Genomic DNA, 22973 nt, shown 5'->3' with positions numbered 1-22973 from the left:
TATATATATATATATATATATATATATATGACTGGCTTCTTTCAGTTTCTGTCTACCATATTCATTCACAAGGCTCTGACAGCCTGGAGCTATTGTAGAAGATACTTTCCTAAGGTACTGTGCTGTGGGACTGAACCCAAAACCATATGGTTAGGAAGCAAGTTTCTCAACTATAAAAGCATACCTGTGCCTGTATTATTGTCCTTAAAAGTGATTATCTTGTTCTTTTTTCTTTTCTTTTTCTTTTATATTCAGATTCTTAACAGCACAATGTTGTAAATGTTTCTGACTTGTGAAATTATTTCCCTTTGCTATTTATTACTGTCAGGGTTTTATTGATGTTGTCTTTAATCCTATAGAAGGAGAATGAACTCAAGCAACAGATTGAGAAACTACAGAAGGAGCTTTCTAAAGTCAGCAAGGAGAGTCACAAGAGGAAGAAACTGTTGATGGCCCAACAGCAGCTCATTCATGGTGTACCTGGGAATTACCATAAGGTACTTGATGCTTTTATAAGTTACACTGTGGTATTATGTGTGCGTAGGTTAGCTCTAACATTAAGGCTGCTGTTGTTGTTACTGGTGGGAGCAACAGTAGCCCTATTGTGATTGGCTACATGGTGGTGGTGGTGGTAGTGGTGGTGGGCTAACTGTGCTGTTGGTACTGCTGCTGTTTCACACATCTTGATTTACTGCTTTGTAGTGAATTATGGGTAGTATTGATCTGTTGCTATTAGTGATGAAATTTGGATAGTTGTTATTGTTTAACCCCAAGTCAAACTTGAGTAAATCTATGATCAAAACCAACCAAACAATGACCATTCCTTCTTTTCAGCATGTACCTTAGAATATATTATCCAATCCATCTTTTTTTGGAGATGGCAGAGTAAAACATGTGGAGCGGGGTGCATGGCTTAGTGGTTAGGATGTTGCACTCATGATCATAAGATTGTGGTTCCAATTCTTGGATCAAGTGATGCATTGAGTTCTTGAGCAAAACATTTCGCATTACTCCAGTCCACTCAGTTGCTAAAATTGGGTTACCATACAATGGACTAGTGTCCTATCAAGTAGGGGAATATATGCACCACAGAATCCAGGAATCCAGCCTTATGAGCCTATGACTCAGGAAGGACCTTTGATCCTTTTTTTTTTATGAGTGTAGGAAATTTGGCTGATATTTCTAGTAGCCTAAGCAATCATATAAAGGCTTCCTTGTAGGCTCGTTTATAGTCGTGTTAGTTGGTATTGAATGATAGTTAGATTGGTAGGCTGTGATCAGTGTTGGTTTGATGGATATTGATGTAATATTGAAACAGTTTAGGGGTTATGTCAATTTGAGGGGTATCCAAATTGATGGAGGATGCTACTTTTACAGTTTTGGACAGAATGGAGAAATAGTTTGCTCATGCAAAACAAGTTTTAAGATCAGTGAAGCTTGGGTGATAGCTCAAATGGCAAGATAAGTAGTGGTGGCTCAACATTAAGAGATTAATGATGGCTTATAGGTGAAGGTTGGCAGTGGTTGTAGTTGGAAATTATGGTAATGACTTGAAAGAATAGTTTGACTAGGTTTGAGAAAGAGGATTGGTATGGCTAAAAAATCATAGCATAATGGTTATAACTACAGATTGCAATAATAAATTGAACAGTATTTGCCATTTCTGTTACTTATATATTTCAGTTAATTAGAACAATTCTATTTATAAATAAATAAATACCATATTTACTTGTGTATAAGTTGCAGTAATGTATATAAGTTGCTCTCCTAATTCAGTGTTAAATCTTAGTACAAATTATTTTCCCTTCGTAGTTTCAACTTTGCCCCATAAATAAGTGACACCTTAGTTTTTCAGTTAAAATGAAACATGATATAGGGTGCCTCGACACATGAGTATATACAGTAATTCTATTTTACATTTCCTCCAAACTTCATTTTTAAATTCTTCCTTATATTTTTTTCTAACCTTTTTCTTTGCAGTGTCCTTATTGTCCGAAAGCATTTCTACATCACTCATACTTACAGACCCATTTGACAAAGCGACACAGTGACCTCACAGTGGTCCCTACCACTGCAGTAAACACAGATGGTGACAGTAGTAGTGGCCATGGCAGTGGTAGTCGTAGTATCGTGCCAACATCAGATACTAACAACTTGGCTTTTGAAAAGGAACTGAAGTTGCTCAGGGATCATCTGCAAGCCTTTGAAGAAAGAGACACTCAAAAACATGTAAATTTCTCTTGAATCTATTAATATTGGTTTCAAATTTTGACACAATGCCAGCAAGTTTGAGGGAGGGACTAACTCAATTATACTGATCCTGGTGATCAACTGGTATTTATTTTGTAGACTCCAAAATGATGAAAAGTAAAGTTGACCTTGGTGGAATTTAAACTCGGGTGTAAAGACAGACGAAATACCTCTAAGCATTTTGCCTGGTGTCTTGAATATATTAATATTAAAACTTCATATTTACATCATGGACTGATTTAAATTCAGAGTATCATCATCACCATTATCTAATATCTGTTTTCCCTGCTAGTATGGGTTGGACAGTTTGACAGGATGTAAAGAGGGTTGCATTGAGCTCCAGTATCAGCTTTGACATAGTTTCTATTGCTGGTTGCCCTTCCAAACACCAACCATTTTACAGTGTGTATTGGATGCTTTTTTTTTTTTCTTTTACACCACAAGCACAAAGGAAGAGAAGGAAAAATCCCTTTGGTTGAGTTGGGGGTGGTGGCTTTGAGAGGAGGGGAGATGGTTTTATGCTAGGTGTTGAAAGGCTAAAGTATGATAGAGAAACAAGCACAAGTGTGTTGCTCTAGAAGAGATACATGGCTACCCCACAATGCATAAGAGTCGATGAGAGTAGCTAAAAACTAGATAGAGATGATGGTAATGATATGTTAGAGCATCACATGATGATATAAGAAGGTAAGTATAAGAGAGACTGCAGACAGTGGAGCAATGGTGGTGGAGATAATTTCATATGAGTGTCAGAGGAGGGCAACAGATGGTTAAAGATGGAAGTAGAGGTGAATGTAGTGAGTAATGAATAAGGGGTGAGTATAGCTGATGGAAAATATTAGTATGGAGTTGAGTAAAGTGAGGTATCAATAGCTTCATGTTAGGATGGTCGACTTAATCTCATTATGCAATTTAACACCACCATCTGATACCTTTGGTGTCTTTAGCGGAGTCCATTCTGTTGCAAGAATTTAGGTGAGATCCCTGGTTTGAGGATACCTCTCACCCACCATCATTAATAGGGAGGTGATATGCAAGGTGAAGTACAGTAATAGAAATGGAGTTCAGAGGTATGTAAGCATGGTTAAAGTGAGTGGGAAAATAATGGTGGAGTGGAGTCATTGATGGTGGATATGAGGAGGTGTAGAGAATGATGGCAAATATGAGCAGTGTTGAAGATGAGGTATGGCAGGTCTGAGATGTAGAGGAGAGGGAGAGATAAGTGAAGGTACAGGAAATGGTGTGGGGGGGGGTTATAGATGAAAAATGATGTGGGGAGGATTGAAACTGAGAACAAAGGGTGGCTATTAATAGTAAGTTGTTCTAAAGGAGCTCAAAAATAAAGGAGGTAGGTTGAAATGTGCTGGTTATCTCAAGAGATTATAACAGCTTGGTAGTGCCTTAGAAGAATGATGGCAGGATGGGTTTAAGGAGGATGAGATATAGGGAATGCTTGCTAGAAAACATTGGGTTCAGGGGCAAGACCTAGCATGTTTAGGCATAAACAAAATGCTCTTAGGGCCTCATTTTCTCCATGATGAACAAGTTTTCCCGAGCACAGTAAATTACCAATTATCTTGGTCCTTTGTCATCTCATCTGTGAGAGAATTAAGTGGGTTGAGTTGGTGGTAGTGCTGCTGCCTCTGTGCAGGTTGCTATCTGAGAGGAGTTGGAGGCAGAGAGTGAGAGAGAGAGGGTCAACAACACATCTGTGATCTAATGGTTGTATCATATTGGCAAGTGACTGTTGAGCATGTGTGCAGGTGTCAACAGCTTCATGTTAGGGTGGTAGACTTAATCTTACCATGCAATTTAACACCACCATCTGATACCTTTGATGTCTTTAACAGAATCCATTCTGTTACAAGAATTTAGGCAAGGTCCCTAGTTTGAGGATACCTCCCACACACCATTCCACAAGTCTCAGAGGCCCCCGCCTTTCCTCCAGACTGACAGATAAAACGAAGAAAAGTATATAAACAATACTTTGATGTAGGTTACATTTTTGCATTGTAGAGGTCATCCATCGATCAAAGTTGAAGTATTTTCTGATGCTTGAGGTGGAAACCCTAGTCTTTAGGATATTAATAAGGGTTGATTATTGAAATTCTATATTATTCAATTAGTAATGTGTTTTTACTCTTACAATTTTCCAGAAAGAGATTGCCAATATGTGGAAGTTATTCCATGAAAGGGATTTGCAATATGAAGCCAATCTTAAAGAATTAATGAAAAAATTTTGTAAGTTTAAACACCTGAAATTAATTCTCTTTCTATGTATTTACAATTTGTCCAGTTGAGCAATATATACCCAATTAACTACATACTGTCTACTTAACTAGAAGCTGTCCAGTTAAATACATTTGTCCAGTGAATTACAAGCTACTCAATAAACATATGTATCCATTTAGTTATCAACTGTCCTCCATAACTTACAAGCTGTCCAGCAAATCATAAGCTGTCCACGTAATTACAAACTGACCACTTAATTACAATCTATCCAGTTTATTATAGTCTGTCCATTTAATTGCATTGTCTCCAGTTAATTACAAGCTACCCATTCAGTCAGATGACCACTTAATTTCATCATCTCCAGTTAATTACAAGTTACCCATTTAATTAGATGCCTCTTTAATTAGAGTCAGTCCAGTTAATTACCCTCTTTCCACTTAATTTCAAGTTATCCCTATTTAATTACAAGCTGCCTATTAATTTGCAATGTGTTCAGTTAATTACAGTCTGTCCAGTTCTTATTACTGTTAGGGAATTGAACAATTTGAAAATGTCACTTCTTGCCTATTTTTTCTGGTGGTAGAATTAAATGTTTATAAGGTAACAGTAAAATTATTCAAAATGGAATCTGGGACATGAACTCTGTCTTTTGAGGTGATATTGAAGAAGGCTATGAGAGAAAGCTAGGTGTGCCAACCCCAGTAATTCAGAATCTTGCCAGAGTAGCATTCATGTAGTGTATCTTGGACTAACTCAGTCTGGTAGAACCTCTCTTTACCTAAGATATAGTCATGTAAGGATTTGAACTGAACTCTACAAATTAAGGAAATAGTCATCAAATTTACATCAGAGTTGTCATTACTGTGTAATGCTTATGTCACAGCTTAGAGTTCAGTTTCTTGGTCACAGACATACATGGTGCAATAGGATATGAGCACGCATGCACACACACACACACACACACACGTGTGTGTGTGTGTGTGTGTGTGTGTACCATTATCATCATTTTAATGTCCACTTTTTCATGCTTGCTTGGGTCAGACAGAATTCACCAAGACGGGTTTTCTGACCGGATGCCATTCCTGTCACCAACCCTCATCCACTTCCAAGCAAGGTGATATATCCCCCATGGCTCAACATGTTTTTATGAAAGATTGGAAATGAATGACAACACTTGTATGATGGTGATGCTTGTTTACAACTATCATGCAATGTTAAGGCAAGGAGAAACAAACACACATTGATACAATGGAAATACTTATGTTTATTTTGCAGCTGTCAAGCAAACAAATTTGGGTGCCATCCGTGATGATGATGATGAAGTCGATGCTGTTCCTCAAGCCTTACCAAAGAATATGTCAAGACGAGTAGTTCAAGACAGCAACAAAAAGAAAAAGTCAGTAGTGTTAGCTCATCAGGAAAACAAAGCTGTAATTTCTGCAGCACCGAAAGAAAGTCAGGAAGATTTAGCTGTGTTCAGAAAGGAAACCAAACTTTCAGAGAAACTATTGCAGAAAAAGGTAACATATGTCTGAACATAGAAGTTGCATTCCTTAAATGTTTAGGCTTGAAGAATGGTGGCACACAACTTATGAGTTCAGGCTTTGCTAAGGGACTAGTAAGCTTATTCTTAAGCAACTTTTACATCATTCTACAGACCGCTATACCACACAGCTCCAGTATCCTACATACCTCAATGCTACAACATACTAAAGCGGTGAGCTGGCAGAAACATTAGCATGCAGGGGTCTGTATTTTGTAATAAAGAGAGTCACTTTATTAATTCGTTGGCTGCAGGTTGTATTGTCCCTGAATTGGTAGAAGGGAAAAATGCTGAAGCTTGGATTTTTGTTATTGGCGCAAACATTGATGTGTTGGCTGAATGCTATTTTTCTGTTTTTGGAAATTTTGATCTGGGATCTGTGCAGACCCATCCTTTGACGTAGACTGTTTTTTGTTTGGCCTATGTATTGCTCTTGACACCCAGAGCAGGTTAGTGCATATATCAGGTTCTCCGAAGTATATGTGAAGCTGTTTTTCACTCTTAAACGTTGTCCCTGTTTGAAGGAGAACTCTGATCCCTCAATTAAATTAATGCATATCCCACAGTTGGGTCTGTCTGATTTGGCATGATTTCTATGACTGCATGCCCTTCCTAACGTCAACCACTCCAAGAGTGTAACAGGTGCTTTTACATGCCACCAACGCAGGTGCCATTTGCATGACGCCAGTATATGCCATGACTGCAATTTTACTTGGCTTGGTGGGTCTTCTTAAGCATGGCATAATGGTTTAAAAAAGTCTTGGGGACAATTTGTTAAACTAAAACCCTTCAAAGTGGTGCTCCAGCATGGCTACAGTCAAATGACTGAAGCAAATAAAAGAATAAAAGAATATATGGACATGCTTACAAAATCAAAAAACAACACAGCACCCATGACTTTCGGAAACATTTTTTTGCACTCAGAATTGCTGAACCATAGAATAAACTACCTGAATCAGTTTGTTAGCAATCAAAACACTACATCTTTCAAATCTTCTCTCCTTCCTAACATTCGCCAACAGTACACCTGATGCCCCCCACCCCAGTTTCTTCTTCGTTTTTTTTTTTTAAGACTTCTACACTTCCTGTGCATATTCTATGAACTGTTCATGCAGTTTTGGTTACTTTTTCTGATGAGTTGTTGTGCACCTGAGCACTGGTTATGGTGAAAATGATGATGAAGACCTTATTATTTAATTTTTGTGTTTAGATTCAAAACCTTGAGAAAAACTTCACTTCACACTTGAAAGAACAAGAGAAAATGTGGCATTTGCAGATGGAGGAATTGAAGAAAAAGCATGAAGAGGAAATGTTACAGGTCAGTTGAGATGATAAAGTTTCTTTTAGCATAGAAGACTGTTTGTTCAAAATCTGTTCTGTTGCAAATTACATGAATGAAACAGTCACAACTGCTTTGGGTGTTTTGGTGAGGTCTCAACTGCTAACTATATAGTTCTGTAGATTCCATCTACCCAAAAGTTAGTACCACAGTGAGGTGCAGACTGCTGAGCTGTAAGTAGATACCACAGTGAATTAGATTCCACCAAGTAGTAGGTAGGTTCCACATTGAGATATTGTACACCAAACTGTAAGTACCACTGGAAAGTACAGTTGACCTTGATGTAAGTAGTTACCTGTGAGATTCACTCCAACTGTACATAGAGATTACAGTGAGGTATAGTCTACCTAACTGTAAGAAGGTACCACAGTGAAGTACAGTCCACATAAATGCAAGTAGGTACCACAATGAGGTACAGCCCACCTAGCTGTTACTAGGTACCACAGAGAGATATTCACCTCACTGTAAACCGCAGCAATAGCTGCTGTTGCATATTGCTGAGTTTTATTTGTGCAATGTAAAATGTTTATTTGCAGCAGAGCAGTGCCTTATTCAGGTAAATATTTTATTACACATTATTTTCATGTTATATACTTGTTGATGGTCTGTCTCTGTCCAACGATGACAAAGTTTGTGTTCTCAGTGATTAGTGCATGTGACTCCGCAATCCAAAGCTGGAAGCACACAGGTACCCATAGATGTCACAGTGATAGTCTGTTGACTGGATTGAGGTAGACACTACTTTGTGGTCCTCTTCAAAGGCAGCTACTGCTTATGAGGTGAGAGACCTCCATGTTGATCTGCCTGAGGCAGAGGCTTCAAGTTCCAGTGGACTAATGAGGTTGTTTTTCAGCATGTCTTTGTACCTTAGTTTAGGCCTTCCTTGTAATCGTCTCTACTCCACTCTATGGATGTGAAACATTGACCCCCATGCCATCAGCATATCAAACAGCTGGAACAGTTTCACACAAGGGCACTGCACAGGATCATGGGCATATTTGCTGGAAGGACAGTGACAAACCAAGAAGCATTGGACACAGCTGGTTCAATAATATTGTTGAAGGCTCAGTTATGCTGGACTGGCCACATCATCAGAGTGACTGATAATTGTGTATACACTTGGAGGTATTAATTGCAATGCTCGAATATACATGATATTTGGCTATATTTGATACATATTAAATACCTGTAATATACTGTGTCTTTCCAAATCATTGGTATGTGTGTCTAAATTGTCTGATCTTAGAAGAGCCAGGAGAAAATCCAGCAGAACAAAAAGAAGGCCCCCACTGTGACCAAAGCTGCTAAAAGGAAGCTGAACTTCTTCCAAAAGTCTGAAAAGTCAGCAATATCAAAGAAACAGGTATGTATTGTCTGTTGAGTATCTTTAATGCTGTCTGGTAACATGTCTCTAGATTTGAGTAATAATGTTGTGGGGGCAGGGATGTGTTAGTTTTGTTGTGCTTGTCATTGACACTATCTAGTTGAGCATGCTCTTTTCTAAGATGTTAGGAGTTTTCTGAAAGAAATTTGGCTACAGGTCAAGGAAAGACATAGAGACACTCTCTTTGACTTGATTATTTATAATATAGCTTAGTGGAGTGGCATAATTGGTGGCGCATCAGACAAAATATCATGTAGTATTTAGTCACTTCCCTATTATATTCTGAGTTAAAATCTAATCCTAGTTAATTCTACCATTAATCCTTCTAAGGTTTATAAAATAAGTACCAGTCAAGTATTAGATCTGATTTCAATTTGTGGTTTTGTGCTTACATTAGAAAATCTTTGTTAATAGAGTGGTTAAGCCAGCGAGCCAATTTCATTACATAATCATCATTATAATAATAATAAGATGGGCTATAGCAAATATTCTGCTCAGTACCACAGATTTGCTTGTCAGTTGTTTGACCAGTTGAGCATGTCTCTCAGTGGCTGGCAATATGTGCATCTCTCACTACAAGCAGAAGTAGTGGGGAGGGGTCATCATAGCCATGTGCTGAGAGGAAGTCTTTGTGATTTGAATAACTCGCCTCTGGTACATAAAGACATACTCAGAACATGAAGACAGATGAAATGCTGCTATATGGCCTGCAACAACATTAGAAATCATTACATTACTATTATTATTTAAGGTGGCGAGCTGGCAGAATTATTAGCATGCCAGGCAAAATGCTTAGCAGCAGTTCGTCTGTAATTACATTCTGAGTTCAAATTCCACTGAGGTCGACTTTGCCGTTCATCCTTTCAGGGTCAATAAATTAAACACTAGTTGTGTACAGGATCGATCTAATCGACTGCCCCCCCCCCACCTCCCACCAAATTTCGGGCTTTGTGCCTATAGTAGAAAGGATGATTATTATTTATGACTATTATTATTATTATTATTATTATTATTATTATTGAGTGAGAGCAGTGCATGCCATAAAAGTGACACTGGGGTAAAATATACAAAGCTCAGTATACCCATCATGACTACCCGTCTGATATGGGTACACCTGGAATGTGCATCACAACCATATGTACATGACATGGTGATCTCATATCAAGATTAACAGAGCAGGACCTTACAGGTGGGGCCCTGTTAGAATTTTCTTCAGGTCGAGTAGCCCATCCCACTCAAAAGATCCTTGAATAAGGGTTGTTTAAGGATGTTGAATGAAACACCTATGAGGTGAATTATCCAAACCCCAAAGAATTCCTCCCGACACATGACTATTATGCTTCCTCACTACTTCTGCTTGTGATCAGAGATGCACATATTGTCAGCCACTAAGGGCCATGCTCAGCTGGTTAAGGTGAAACAACTGACAAGCAAATCTGTGGTATTGAGCAGAATATTTGCTATAGCCCATCTTTTATACCAAGAAGAAACAATGTACATGATAACACTTCTAATCAGTTAGGATGAGAAGCCATGAGAGCCACATTATTATTATTACCATTATTATTATGTTTTTCTGTAAAGCTAACAAAATGCTTAGCAGTACTTCTTCTGGCTTTATGTTCTGAATTCAAATACTGCCAAGGTCAAATTTGCCTTTAATCCTTTCAAGGTCAATAAAATAAGTATGAGTGGAGTACTGGGGTCGATGTAATCAATTTTCCCCACCACCTGAAATTGCTGGTTTTGTATCAAAATTAGCAAGAAACATTATTTTCTTCTGTCGTTGTATATTGATAGTGTCTGCTGCTTTACACATTAATTATTGTTTTGACAACTTTAAATGTAAACAGCCTTTCATTGTATTTGTATATGTTGACAATAAACTGAATTATAACATTTAAAAGCTGAAATTTATAGTGCAGCAAGGGTCCTATGATTTATTGGTAATTGTAAAGAAGTGATATGTTTCAGAAGCACAAGTTACTTGGTGCCAAACTACTTACTATTAACCTGAATTATTGACTTCAATTATTTACCATAGCTTCTAAGGTCTTACTGCAGTTTTCCATCAACCAAATTCACTCACAAGGCATTGGTTGAGCTGGGGCTGTAGTAGAAGACTCTGTTTTGCTCCAGATACCACACAGTGGCACTGAACCCCAAACCATGTGGTTGTAAAGTAAACTTCTTAACCACACAGCCTTTACATACATGTGTGTGCATATCAGCACAAACTCTGCCAAATTAGATTGGAGCCTGGTGTAGCCATCCGGTTGCACCAGTCCTCAGTCAAATCGTCCAACCCATGCTAGCATGGAAAGCGGACGTTAAACGATGATGATGATGATGATGATGATATGTAAAATATTGGCAGAGGTGGTGGCTGTTTCTTATGCCTGAGAATTACACTTTCCTTCTGAATGAGTGCTTCCTTCATGTTCATGTACATCACGCATTCATTATGTTCTTTACAGTTTCCTTTTTCTTTTGGCTTCAAAAAGGTCAGTTACAGTGGTGGTAATGATGGAGTTATGCCAATTGGAATGGTTCTGAGTTTCAGTTTCCCATGTTTTTGTCTCATTTTCAACCATTTTGAAGGTTGATTTTTAACTGATCTTTGTAACAGCAGAAAGGACATCCCCATGGTTAATTCACTGAAGAGTCTATGACAAGGAAAATCTATTTTCTTTCATTCTTACCACATGTCCTAACCATCAAAGCTCGTATTTCATTCCAGTTGATCCAATGCTTTGACTTCTGGATTTTTCTTGGACAGCATTGTTAGTTTTGAAGTCCTTCCATTTCATTTCATATTTGAGGTGGCATGAAGCTTTTGTTGAAATTCTCCACCTTTTTGAAATTCCAACAGTAAAAGCAGCCATGTTTCACAAATTTATAATAATGATCCTTTCTACTAAAGGCACATGGCCTGAAATTTGGCGGGAGGGGACTAGTCAATTACATCAATCCCCAAAAGAATGAATGGCAAAATCAACCTCGGCAGAATTTGAACTCAGAACAGAACAACAGGTGAAATACTGCTAAGCATTTCGTCCAGCATGCCAACAATTCTGCCAGCTTGCCACCATACAATCTGATAATAATAATACTTTCTATTATAGGCACAAGGCCTGAAATTTTGAGGGAGGGGGGGGCAGTCGATTAGATTGACCCCAGTACCCAACTGGTACTTAATTTATTGACTCTGAAAGGATGAAAGGCAAAGTTGACCTCGGTGAAATTTGAACTCAGAATGTACTGGCAGACGAAATACTACTGCTAAGCATTTTTCCCAGTGTGCTAACGATTCTGATAATAATTATAATACTGAGATGACAATAGCACAAAATACCATCAGTTTTGAGTTGGATAAATATTCTTAAAGATCTGTTTTTTTGTCATTTCTCTATATTATATGTGTAAAGAATCATTACATCAGAGAGGTGCAGTTTGTTATGTTAGATTTCACTCTATTTTCTTTTTTTTTAATTTTTTTTTAAATTTTTTTATTTTTGATAGACTCTTCCTTTGGAAAAGAAAGCATCAGTGGACACATTCAGTTTTCACATATCTCCAGTGAAGGATAGAGATGCTGACAGAGTAATAGATATGGTTGAGGAAATTGAAAACATTGAAGAGGATGATAACAATGATGAGGAGGAGGAGGAAGAAGAAGAAGAGGAGGAGGAGGAGGAGGAGGAGGAAGAAGAAGATGATGATGAAGATGAGGAAGAAGATTTAGAAAGAACTAATGATGGTAAAGATTAAATTTATATCTGGTTCTCCATGATAGCATCAGTTAGACAAGTAATTTATGTGATAGGATTGTGTTGTCATTGGGCATGCCATTTTATTTTAATTGTCACAACGAGGATGGTTAGGTTTGCCAATGGGCTGCAGTTTCAACCTGAATTATGTAGATTTTCTAAGAAACGTTGCTTTTGTCATAGTACAAAGACCTTTTTACTTTTGTCATGGCATCAGAAACTTCATAATTTTGAGAAAGATTAAGAGGCAGTGTGTAGTTATCAAAGACATTACACCAGTTTATTTGATAAGGTAAAATATAAAATGAAATGAGAAATGCAAGAAGGTATAAAAACTATAAAGAAACAGAATAAGCAATAGCTTTTTGTCTAATATTGCTGTTCCAGGAGGTATATTAGATATGAGATAAGTGAGATTAACCCTTTAGCATTCAAATTATTTTATCAAAAGCAGTGTATATTTATATTGTTTTAAACTAATCCTGCATTATCTTGTAGCTTCAAGATTTAGATGACTGATTGTTTATTTTTAGTATGACATTGTAGGGTAGGTATGAAAAGCTAGACTTAGCCACTTTGAGCATGAGAAAGGCAGAATACTTGGACCAGATATGGCCTGTTTAAATGCTAAACGGTTAATATGGTTGAAGTATTAAAAGTTCTTATGAAATGTTGGTGGTTCAGTGGTAGAATGCTCACCTGCCACATGAGCAGCCTGGATTTGATTCTCAGCTAGCACAAGCAATAAACTTTAGGGAGTTGAAATGGCAGAAACATTATTGTGCCAGAAAACAATGCTTAGCAGGATTTCTTTCAGCTTTACATTCTGATTTCAAATGCTACCTGGATCAACTTTGCCTTTCTTCCTTTCGGGGTCGATAAAATAAGTACCAGTTGAGTACTGGGGTTGTTGTAATCGACTTGCCCCATCCCCCAAAGCTGCTGGCCTTGTATTAAAATTTGAAACTAATATTAAAGGTTCTTGTATTGTAGAAATGTATAAGAGAGGAAAGTTCTTAACAAACCTGGTAGTCATCAATTGTGACGCTTCTAACCCACAAAGAACTACATTTTTGTAACCTACATATATTACTAGCAATGAAACGAGTGGGACCCTGGCTGTTACTGAGAGTAAATGACATAGAATGTACTTCTGGTTCCCTGACACCTACATTGGTCATAGTTAACACTCTTGTTACTGAGCATAACAAATGTGAAGTGAAACTCCGACACCCACCCACTTTCATTTACATGTAGTGACCAATGAAGCACCTGTTGTTGAGAGAAGATGTGTAGTGAAATCCTCTCCAACACACACACACACACATATATATATATATATATATATACACACACACACACACTGGGTGGGACAGCAGACTTAATTTGAGTTTCTATAGCAGCTAACATTCTTTTGTTAGGGCCGAGGCAAAAAAATGTTATAATTAAGTATCATGTAACTTATTTATATTTCAGATGACCATGGTACCCAAAACAGTCTCTATGATACCCAGTGAGTTAATATTTTTATTTCATATGTGCATGTATCATCATCATTATCATCATCATTTAACATCTGTGTTCCATGCTAGCATAGGTGGGATGGTACCACAAGAGCCTGCCAGGCTGAGGCCTGCACCGGACTTCTGTGACTGTTTTGGCAGGATTTTTACAGCTGGATGCCCTTCCTAACACCAACCACTCAGCAGAGTGGACTTAGTGCTTTTTATGTGGTACAAGCACAGGCGAGGTGAGTAGTGCTTTTTATGTGGTACAAGCACAGGAAAGGTGAGTAGTGCTTTTTATGTGGCACATGTACAGGCAAGTTCAGTTTTGGAAAGGTTTTTACCGCTAGATGCCCTTCCAAACATCAACCACTTTACAGTGTAGACTGGGTGCTTTTAAGCAGCACCTGCACTGATAGGGTCACCAAGCACTTGCAAGACAAAAACTTTTAAGAGAGGAAGAGGCATTGGAAGAGGTGGTGACGAAAAGATTATAGTGAGACAGATATAGGTGTCTTGCTGAAGAGGAAGTACAAGGTTACCCAGCCGGAGAGAGAAAGATCAGGAATGAAGACAGAAACAGGTGTGCTACTGCTAAGAAAATACATGGTTGCCCAGCCTGAGGGAAATGCCAGAGAAAGGGAGAGAGAGAGAGAGAGAGTGGGAGACCGCAGGATGGAGAAGGTGGCAAAATGCTGGGCCTGCTCATAAGGAATGGGGATCAGAGTATAAATAAGATGGTTGAGTGAAGGAAGAGAGAGGTATAGATAGTGGCAAGTGCCAGGGCATACGCTTGAGGTTCAAATGCCATGACATAAGTGGCAGGATATTGCGAAGGGAGTGCTATTAAAGAGTGCGAGTAAGTGGTGAAAGACCTGGGTATATATGGAGTTGGACGGGCTACCGGATAGCAATGATGCAGAGGTGCAGGGGTGTGAGAACAGGATTGGGGAATGAGAGCTCGACATAGTGAATGAAGGAGGAAATGCGAGAAAGAGAAGAGATGTAAACTGGTTTGTTGGGGTAGAGTGAGGGAAAAGTTTTCTCGTGTGGGTAGAACACCCAGGTCGGGGGCTAGCATTTGGCAATAAGAGTGAGACAAGACATGTGTGTAGAATGCACAGGTTGGGGCAAGCAGGCAGAGAGCGATGATACAGTGGCACTAGGCCAAGAGGACAAGATTAGGGAGTGGGAGGTAATCATAGTACATGAAGCAGAAATGTGATGAAGTGAAGGTATTTAGAGACGTAGTTTGGTTTGTTGTGGTAGAGTGTGTGAGAAGTTTTCTACACAGCGCTTCTAGAACTCAGTTTCGCTGATGTGGGTGGGTCTTCTCAAGAACTTCATATCACCAGACATCTCGGTCCATGGTCATTTCCTCCATGAAGTCCAACTTCCTGAGATCAGTCCTTACCACCTCATCATCATCATCATCATCATCATCATTTAACGTCCGCTTTCCATGCTAGCATGGGTTGGACGATTTGACTGAGGACTGGTGCAACCGGATGGCTACACCAGGCTCCAATAGCAAAAAATTTTCCACTAATACTTGTTAGTGTCTGACCCTAACTTGAGTGCTTTGTGAACTTTACCTGATTATGTCAGACTCTCATTTCATTGATGTCTGATGTTAGACTCAATCATGTCATCTTTCAGTGTGGGTTTGAGTTGAATACAGTAATACATGTTCTGATAATATAAGCTAATGGCAAATGTGGTAGAGTGTTATAACAAAGAATGTTCTGGACTTGTAGTGTTTAATTTAAGCCCTCTACCAACCAATTAAGTTGACTTACAAATTGCGGTATCTTGCTAATGGGGAAAATTACTAGGAATAATATTCTTTTTTTAATGCAATGTTATTACCAGTTTAAATATGCCAGTGGGAAGTTCAAACTCGTAAACAAGCCATCCACTGTGTTTTGTTATGGAGAAAATTTCTTGCTACAAATGAATGGTGTAAATACACCTAAACCAGCTCACAGTGCTACCTATCCAGATTGTGAGTTACAAGCATTTCAGAATGGTGATCTCCTCTTCAGTCACAAAAACCAGATGGTGGGAGCTGATAAGGGAGACAATCTTTCTTATGTTATTCCAGTTGTTGTATGTCAGCTGGTAGCACTAATCAGTGGCTGGCTGTAAATAAATTTTCTCACTGACAAAACACAGTGAATGACTTGTTTATAAGTTCGAGCTTGCCACTGGCATATTTGAACTGGTAATAACATTACATTTATACACATCACTGCTTAGCGTTCCCACCTCAGTCTTTTTTTAATATTTTTCTTTTATAAGGCAGTGAACTGGCAGAATGGTTAGCACACCGGGCAAAATGCTTAGTGGTATTTCTTCCAACTCTATATTCAGAGTTCAAATGCTGCCTGGGTCAACTTTGCCTTTTATCACTTCAAGGTCAATAAATAAATTGAGCACTAAGGTCAATGTGATTGCTGGCCCTGTGCCAAAATTTGAAACCAATATTTTTCCTTTATAAGGAAATGAACTGGCAGAATTGTTAGCACACCAGGCAAAATGCTTAGAAGCATTTCTTCTGGCATGACATTCAGGGTTTAAATGCCACCAGGGTCAACTTTGCCTTTCAGTAATTTGGGGTTGATAAAATAAGTACCAGTCAGGTACTGGGGTCAATGTAAATGACTTACCTCCTTACCTGGAATTGCTGGCCTTGTACCAAATTTTGAAATCAATATATTTCCTTGAAGGCAACAAGTCCAACATCCTGTCTTACATACACACATGAAAGTGTGTGGCTTAGTGGTTAAGGTGATGCATTCATGATGGAGAGATCATGGTTTCCATTCCTACACCAGGTGTTGCATTGTCCTATATATATATATATATATATATATATATATATGCATGCAGTGTTTTGTGTGTGTGTGTGTGTATAGTAGAGAATATTCCCTAGAATGTCTGCTCTGTTTGATGTTTAATCAAGAAGAGCAATGATCCTTACCACTGAACACTATATGGTCTGTCTGAGCCAAGGACACTGCCTTTATTCATGTCATTTGTAAATAAACTGTTGACCAAAACAGATACAGCATTCTATGGTTTGTATACTACATTACCTACAACCAACTACAACATGACCGAGTGTATACATTATACAGACTTATGGGTACACACATGAATAGATATGTAGTGGATGGATTTGTAGATTTGCAACCAAGCTTCCAGTTACCTTAGATTAACTGAAGCAGAGCTGAGACTGTTCAACAATAACTATGTTGGTGATGTATTTGTCTGGATTCTTGTGGAGTTATTTATATTGTCTGTTGTCATCACTCAAATGGCCTAATAGTGACTGATATCTTTCACATAGATTTTCACCTCAGTCTCAAAATTCTTGTGTTTAGATAATCTCTCAATATTTTCCTGGGCAATTAAAGAAATGTACTTTTTATTTCTTTATGTTCAGTTTGTTTTGATTTCCCTACCAGTTTTTATAAGCATGCCTTAATGTATTATTGTGACTGTGTGTGGTCACTACTACTATTTTTTTTTTTTTTGTTTCTTTTGTTTCTTTCTTAGATCATACAATGAGCTGATGCAAAAGATGTACAAGCAAGTATCTGAAAATCCAAAGATTTTAAAAGAAATGAAATCAGAAATGGCCGATCTGTTGACTGAGAAACTGGAGAAGATTGGTTTCCCTGCTGTATGTTTGTTTTATCACTCAATCTCTTTTACATTACTTGTCATGCAAAGATCCAACTAGAGCTCATCTCCAGCTCTATAGTTATTTTGACATAACTACACAGTGTGGAGGTCTTCATAAATGTAGTTTTTTAACCAGTCATAAGTTCAAACTCTGAAACGGTTATTGTATTTGGGGATGTTAGTTATTGTTGAGCAGTCTCAATCTGCTCTTCTTCAGTTAACCTAAGATATACTCATCATCATCATCTTCTTCATCATTATTTAATGTCTGTTTTCCATGCTGGCATGGCTGCACTAGGCACCAGTCGTCTGTTTGGCATGTTTTCTATGGCTGGACATCCTTTCTAATGCCAACCACTTCACAGAGTGTACTGGGTACTTTTACATGATGCCGGCATGGGTGCTTTTTATGTGGCACCAGCATTAAATATCTTGTATAACTAGTGAAATGGTGATCTTTCATGGTGAGTCCCTCTTCCATCACTTACACACATTGCCAAAACTCCATCTCAAAGACGAAGCTTTTCTTCATCATTATCATCATTATCACAATCGTTTTACAATCCTTTCCATATTGGCATGGGTTGGATACTTTGACAGGGCTCAACTGGTCAGAGATGCATACCTTGCTCAAACATCTCAGTTTTTGACATAGGAAGGCTACCCAGCAGTAGAAACTGACACCAACCACATTACAAGGTGTACAGAATGCTTTTTTGTTTTTTTGTGGTACTGGCACTATAGAGGTTGACTTATCCTTGGTTAGATAAAAGAATCCTCTTACGCCTGTGTTGTCTCCTCTCAATTCAATAGTCACTTTACAGAGTGGACTGAGTGCTTTTTTGTGGCACTAATACTAATGAAGTCACCATGTAATTCATAAGACTAAAGAGCCTCCACAACCAACAGAGAATATGAGAGTGGATGAAGTCTTTAGGTGAGCATTGAGAGAAGTTAAAGTATGATGTGAGAAACAGATTTATTTGTTGTGAGAGGGTGGCAGTGGAGAGAGTAAATGATGAGACAGAGTTGGGTGGGGAGTAATGAAGTGACCAGAAGCAAAAAAAAAAATGAGTAGTGTCATGAGTTAGTGAAGAAGAGCCAGACATTTCATGCTGCTCTGGCATGAGTAGCCATATTGGAAAGAAACATAACATAAACATATAAAAATAAAATTACAAATGTCTAAAAACAGACCTTTTTTTGCTCACCCTAGGTATAAGGGGAAAACATCAATGTTTGCTAGATTCTCTGTTTGGGGATAGTCTAAAAAAAAGGAAATTCATTTTGCAAACAGAGTATTCTAAAAATATATCCATGCAGCTCTTCTACAACAACCTTCTCTACACACCCACTTCTCATACTTTAACCCCCCCCAAAAAAAAAGCACATTCTTCCTCAGGTCTCATAGTCCTGTAAGCTGCATGGTCGCCTCAATAGTGCTGGTGGCATGAGAAATATATCAGTACACAATGTTAAGTAATTGGTGTTAGGAAGGGCATCCAACCATAGAAACCATGCCAAACAAAACCTTAGGGCATGATGCAATCCTCAAACCCAATTGGATCCTGTCAAACCGTCTGACCCATGCCAACATGGAACATGGGTGCTAAATGATGATGAGGATGATGATGATGAATAAAACATACAGTATAGCTTAACCAGGACAATACAATATCTAAGTTGTGAGCTCTAGTAAAAGTTTTTCCTCTGTTTTTTTCTGACATGGAGCTACAGAGCAGATTTTCCATCATGCACCAGTTTTTAATCTCTCTCTCATTTACAGAGTACCAAAGCAATATCAACCAAAAGTTATCAAGACAAGATTTCAATCCTCAAGAAAGACAGAGTCAACAAAGCCAAGGTATACATACATACGCTACATCGTTTTTACCACTTACTTATTTCCAGATGTGTTGAGGTTATAATAATGGCAGTAGCACCCGCAGTGGTAGTGCTGGCGGGCCAGTTTAGTAGTACTTATGTCAGCAGTGCTAGTAGTGTTTGAGTTAGTGATAGGGGTGGTATTAATCATGGTAATAGTGGAAGCAATGGTGAGGGTGTGTGTTGCGATGATAAACTTGTTTAATCTCGGATCAACAGTGGCCCAGCAGATCTATGGTATATAACACTAGTAGAAGGATTAGACATAATCTACAGATCCATATAAACTATGTCTTTGTCTACTTGAGAGCAATATTATATTTTTCAGCATTTACTGTTTCATTGTGGAGGAGCAATGACCCAGTGGCTAGGGCAGCAGACTCGTGGTCGTAGGATCTCAGTCTCGATTCCCAGTCCGGGCGTTGTGAGTGTTTATTGAGCGAAAACACCTAAATCTCCACAAGGCTCCAGCAGGGGGTGATGGCGACCCCTACTGTTCTCTTTCACCACAACTTTCTCTCATTCTTTCTTCCTGTTTCTGTTGTACCTGTATTTCAAAGGGCCAGCATTGTCACACACTGTGTCATGCTGAATCTCCCCAAGAACTACGTTAAGGGTACACATGTCTGTGGAGTGCTCAGCCTCTTGCACATTAATTTCAGGAGCAAGCTGTTCCATTGATTGGATCAACTGGAACCCTTATCGTCGTAACCAATGGAGTGCCATGACTGTTTCATAGTATAGAGTAAGTCAATCTAGTCATGTATTTCCTGGTATATTATATTCATATTTATATTCATATTTTATATATTCTTTTTGTTTAACCTCTTTATGAAAATGTTTGGATAGTATTTGTGTGGAGGCTTCCTAACTAGCTTGTGGGTGTAATGTTGTGCAGTGTGGCATAGTTTTTAAACAGTTCCATTGTTGACAACATGAGGAACCATGGCATACTATGGTGTTTCTGAAAGCACTGTGGCTCTGTAGAGGAAGAACTGAGAAAACATGGAGTGGTAGAGACTTAGTAGTAGGAAGTCTTAGACTTAAGACAAAAGAATAAAGTAAATTGAATTAAGCTGGAAGAAGCCTATAGTCAACTGTAGTCAGAGAAACAGATATTGTTGCTCTACTGAGCTGTGTTACTCATGTCAATCTACTTACGGATGGTTCAAAAGCTTGGCTCATTTTACATTTTAGAAATACCCTGATTTTTATAAAGAACATAAAAGACTTGATGAACTCGTCAACACCATTGCTAAGAAAAAATTACAAGCTTCAGAGAAAAGTATGAAAACTGTGAAAGATAGTAAAACTGTTGTAAAAGGTTTGTTTCCTCCTTTTTTTAATCTTTTTGTTTTTTTGCTACTGTAGTTACTGTTGGAATTTTTTCTTTACAAAGAAAGAGTGCATCATAAATGTCAAACAACTTTAGTTAACAAAATGTTGATAGTAATGGTCTCCAGAACAGAATGTGGTATCTCCATTTGCACCACAGCTTATCACACAGCAGTTAACATCCTTAATTATAAGTATGTACTTTACCATAATATCATCATCATTATTTAACGTCCACATTCCATGCTGACATTGACTGGATAGTTTAACAGGATCCAATGGGTCCAAGGACTGTATCATGCTCCAGTGTCCATTACGGCATGATTTCCTTGTGTCCACTCCATTTACCGGTGAACCGGATACTTTCTTTTTTTTTTTTTTTTTTGTGCCACTAGCACTATTGAGATTTCCATGCAGCCTGCAAGACTACAACCTCCCCTCCAAGGAGGTGGTGGAGGGGATGGCAACTTTATGCTTAGGTTAAAATATGAGGAGTGGAGTCAAAGAAGGTTCTTGTAGAAGAGCTATTACTGCATTCTTATTTATTCCCTTCTGTATTTCTTTTCAAATAATTTTTTTATATATTCATACTATGTTTGTTTAAAAACTGGTGTATTTTATGCATAAAAGTATTTGTATTACTTTTGTTTTTCCCCAAAAACATTTCTTTTTGAACACATCTCAGTTTATTCCATGAGAATTAATGGGGAAATAGGTTTCATATTACAGATTTCTGTGTTGTGGCTAGATTTTTAGAAACACAGAATTCCATAATTGCCTGTATATATTTCATACATACATGCATGCATGTGTGTGTGGGTGTAAATAGATACCCTGTACATGATGTTTGTATACCACTACCTCATTCAGAAGTAGTTTGTCTGGTTAAATTCACCATTTTGACAACTGGTTTTATTTGCATTAGATGGTATTTAGGATTTTCAGCTGTATAAAATTTATTACAAAGCACAATGGTATGTTTGATAATGAATGAATGGAATGCAGTACATGTTAGGTAAATTTGAAGTCTGATATTTCCAGCAGTGCTCTTTTTCTTAGAATAAAATAACTTAACAATATTTTGAAGTGGTAGATCACAAGTTTCTGTAGATATCAGGACAAAGAGTTGTGGCAATTTACTGTACTTGAAAAGATGCATCAAGCTATGCAAAATCACTGTCATCCATACATAGAGGCTTGTCCTTCATAGGTGCCAGTACCACATAAAATGCACTGATGCTGGTGCAGCATAAATGTACCCATACTGGTAAGACATAAAAAAAACACCCAGCACACTCTGTAAAGTGGTTGGCATTAGGAAGGGCATCCAGCTGTAGAAATCATGCCACAAAAGGCAATTGGAGTCTGGACAGCTCCTTGGCTAGCCAGCTTCTGTCAAACCATCCAACCCATTCCAGCATGAAAAACGGACATTAAATAATAATGATGATGATGATGATGATGATGACGGCGGCGGCGGCGGTTGGTTGGTTGGTTGGTTGGTTGGTTGGTTGGTTGGTTGGTTTATATTTCATGTTTCGAAATAGTTTTGATATGAGGACTGCATTAACAGGTATGTGACTGTTACATACACAGATATGTGACTATTAGATGATGCAAGGAAAGTAGTACAAGTTACTGGTAGTATTCACTTTATGTTATGTACTTTAGTATATAAAGTATATGCAACATTAGTGCAATAGTCTCTGCCATCAAAAATTTTGATTTTAGTAGAAAAGTACTTGGTTTTATTTATGACTACTTTTCTTTATTTAGCTCATGTCATAAGAGATTCGATGCTTTAGTGAAGAGACAACCACCTTCTGTCGTCAATGTTTTTTGGCCCCCATGTCTCGTAGATCTATGATCAAAGGCTGGAATACCTTTGATCAAACATTTGCTGTCCCCAATTTTTTCTTTTCCTTCTTTTGTATATCTAATAATACAGTTTCCAGTGTGTTCCTTTTTTTTTTTATATACCAACCTATCTGAGATCACCTCTGGTGTTCTTATAAAGAAGCCATTTGCTTAAGGTTTGCAT

The 22973-nt window shown here is 38.1% G+C and overlaps 1 protein-coding gene across 1 annotated transcript in view; it reads left to right on the top strand.

Annotated features, from left to right (window-relative positions):
• Window positions 1-22973, top strand: part of LOC106872833 (cilium assembly protein DZIP1L-like) — a 62806-nt gene that overhangs the window by 18577 nt on the left and 21256 nt on the right. Inside the window, exons 5-15 of the mRNA XM_014919959.2 lie at window positions 360-497; window positions 1981-2229; window positions 4407-4491; window positions 5758-6002; window positions 7236-7343; window positions 8611-8727; window positions 12271-12508; window positions 13995-14031; window positions 17585-17711; window positions 19500-19577; window positions 20795-20921. Of these exons, the coding sequence (XP_014775445.2) occupies window positions 360-497; window positions 1981-2229; window positions 4407-4491; window positions 5758-6002; window positions 7236-7343; window positions 8611-8727; window positions 12271-12508; window positions 13995-14031; window positions 17585-17711; window positions 19500-19577; window positions 20795-20921 (1549 nt within the window). The remainder of the gene's footprint in view (window positions 1-359; window positions 498-1980; window positions 2230-4406; window positions 4492-5757; window positions 6003-7235; window positions 7344-8610; window positions 8728-12270; window positions 12509-13994; window positions 14032-17584; window positions 17712-19499; window positions 19578-20794; window positions 20922-22973) is intronic.

The sequence above is a fragment of the Octopus bimaculoides genome, chromosome 7 (assembly GCF_001194135.2).
Source record: "Octopus bimaculoides isolate UCB-OBI-ISO-001 chromosome 7, ASM119413v2, whole genome shotgun sequence".
In the NCBI taxonomy this organism is placed as follows: domain Eukaryota; kingdom Metazoa; phylum Mollusca; class Cephalopoda; order Octopoda; family Octopodidae; genus Octopus; species Octopus bimaculoides.
Note: the sequence above shows the minus strand (reverse complement) of the source record. Positions and strands in the feature narration are given on the sequence as shown.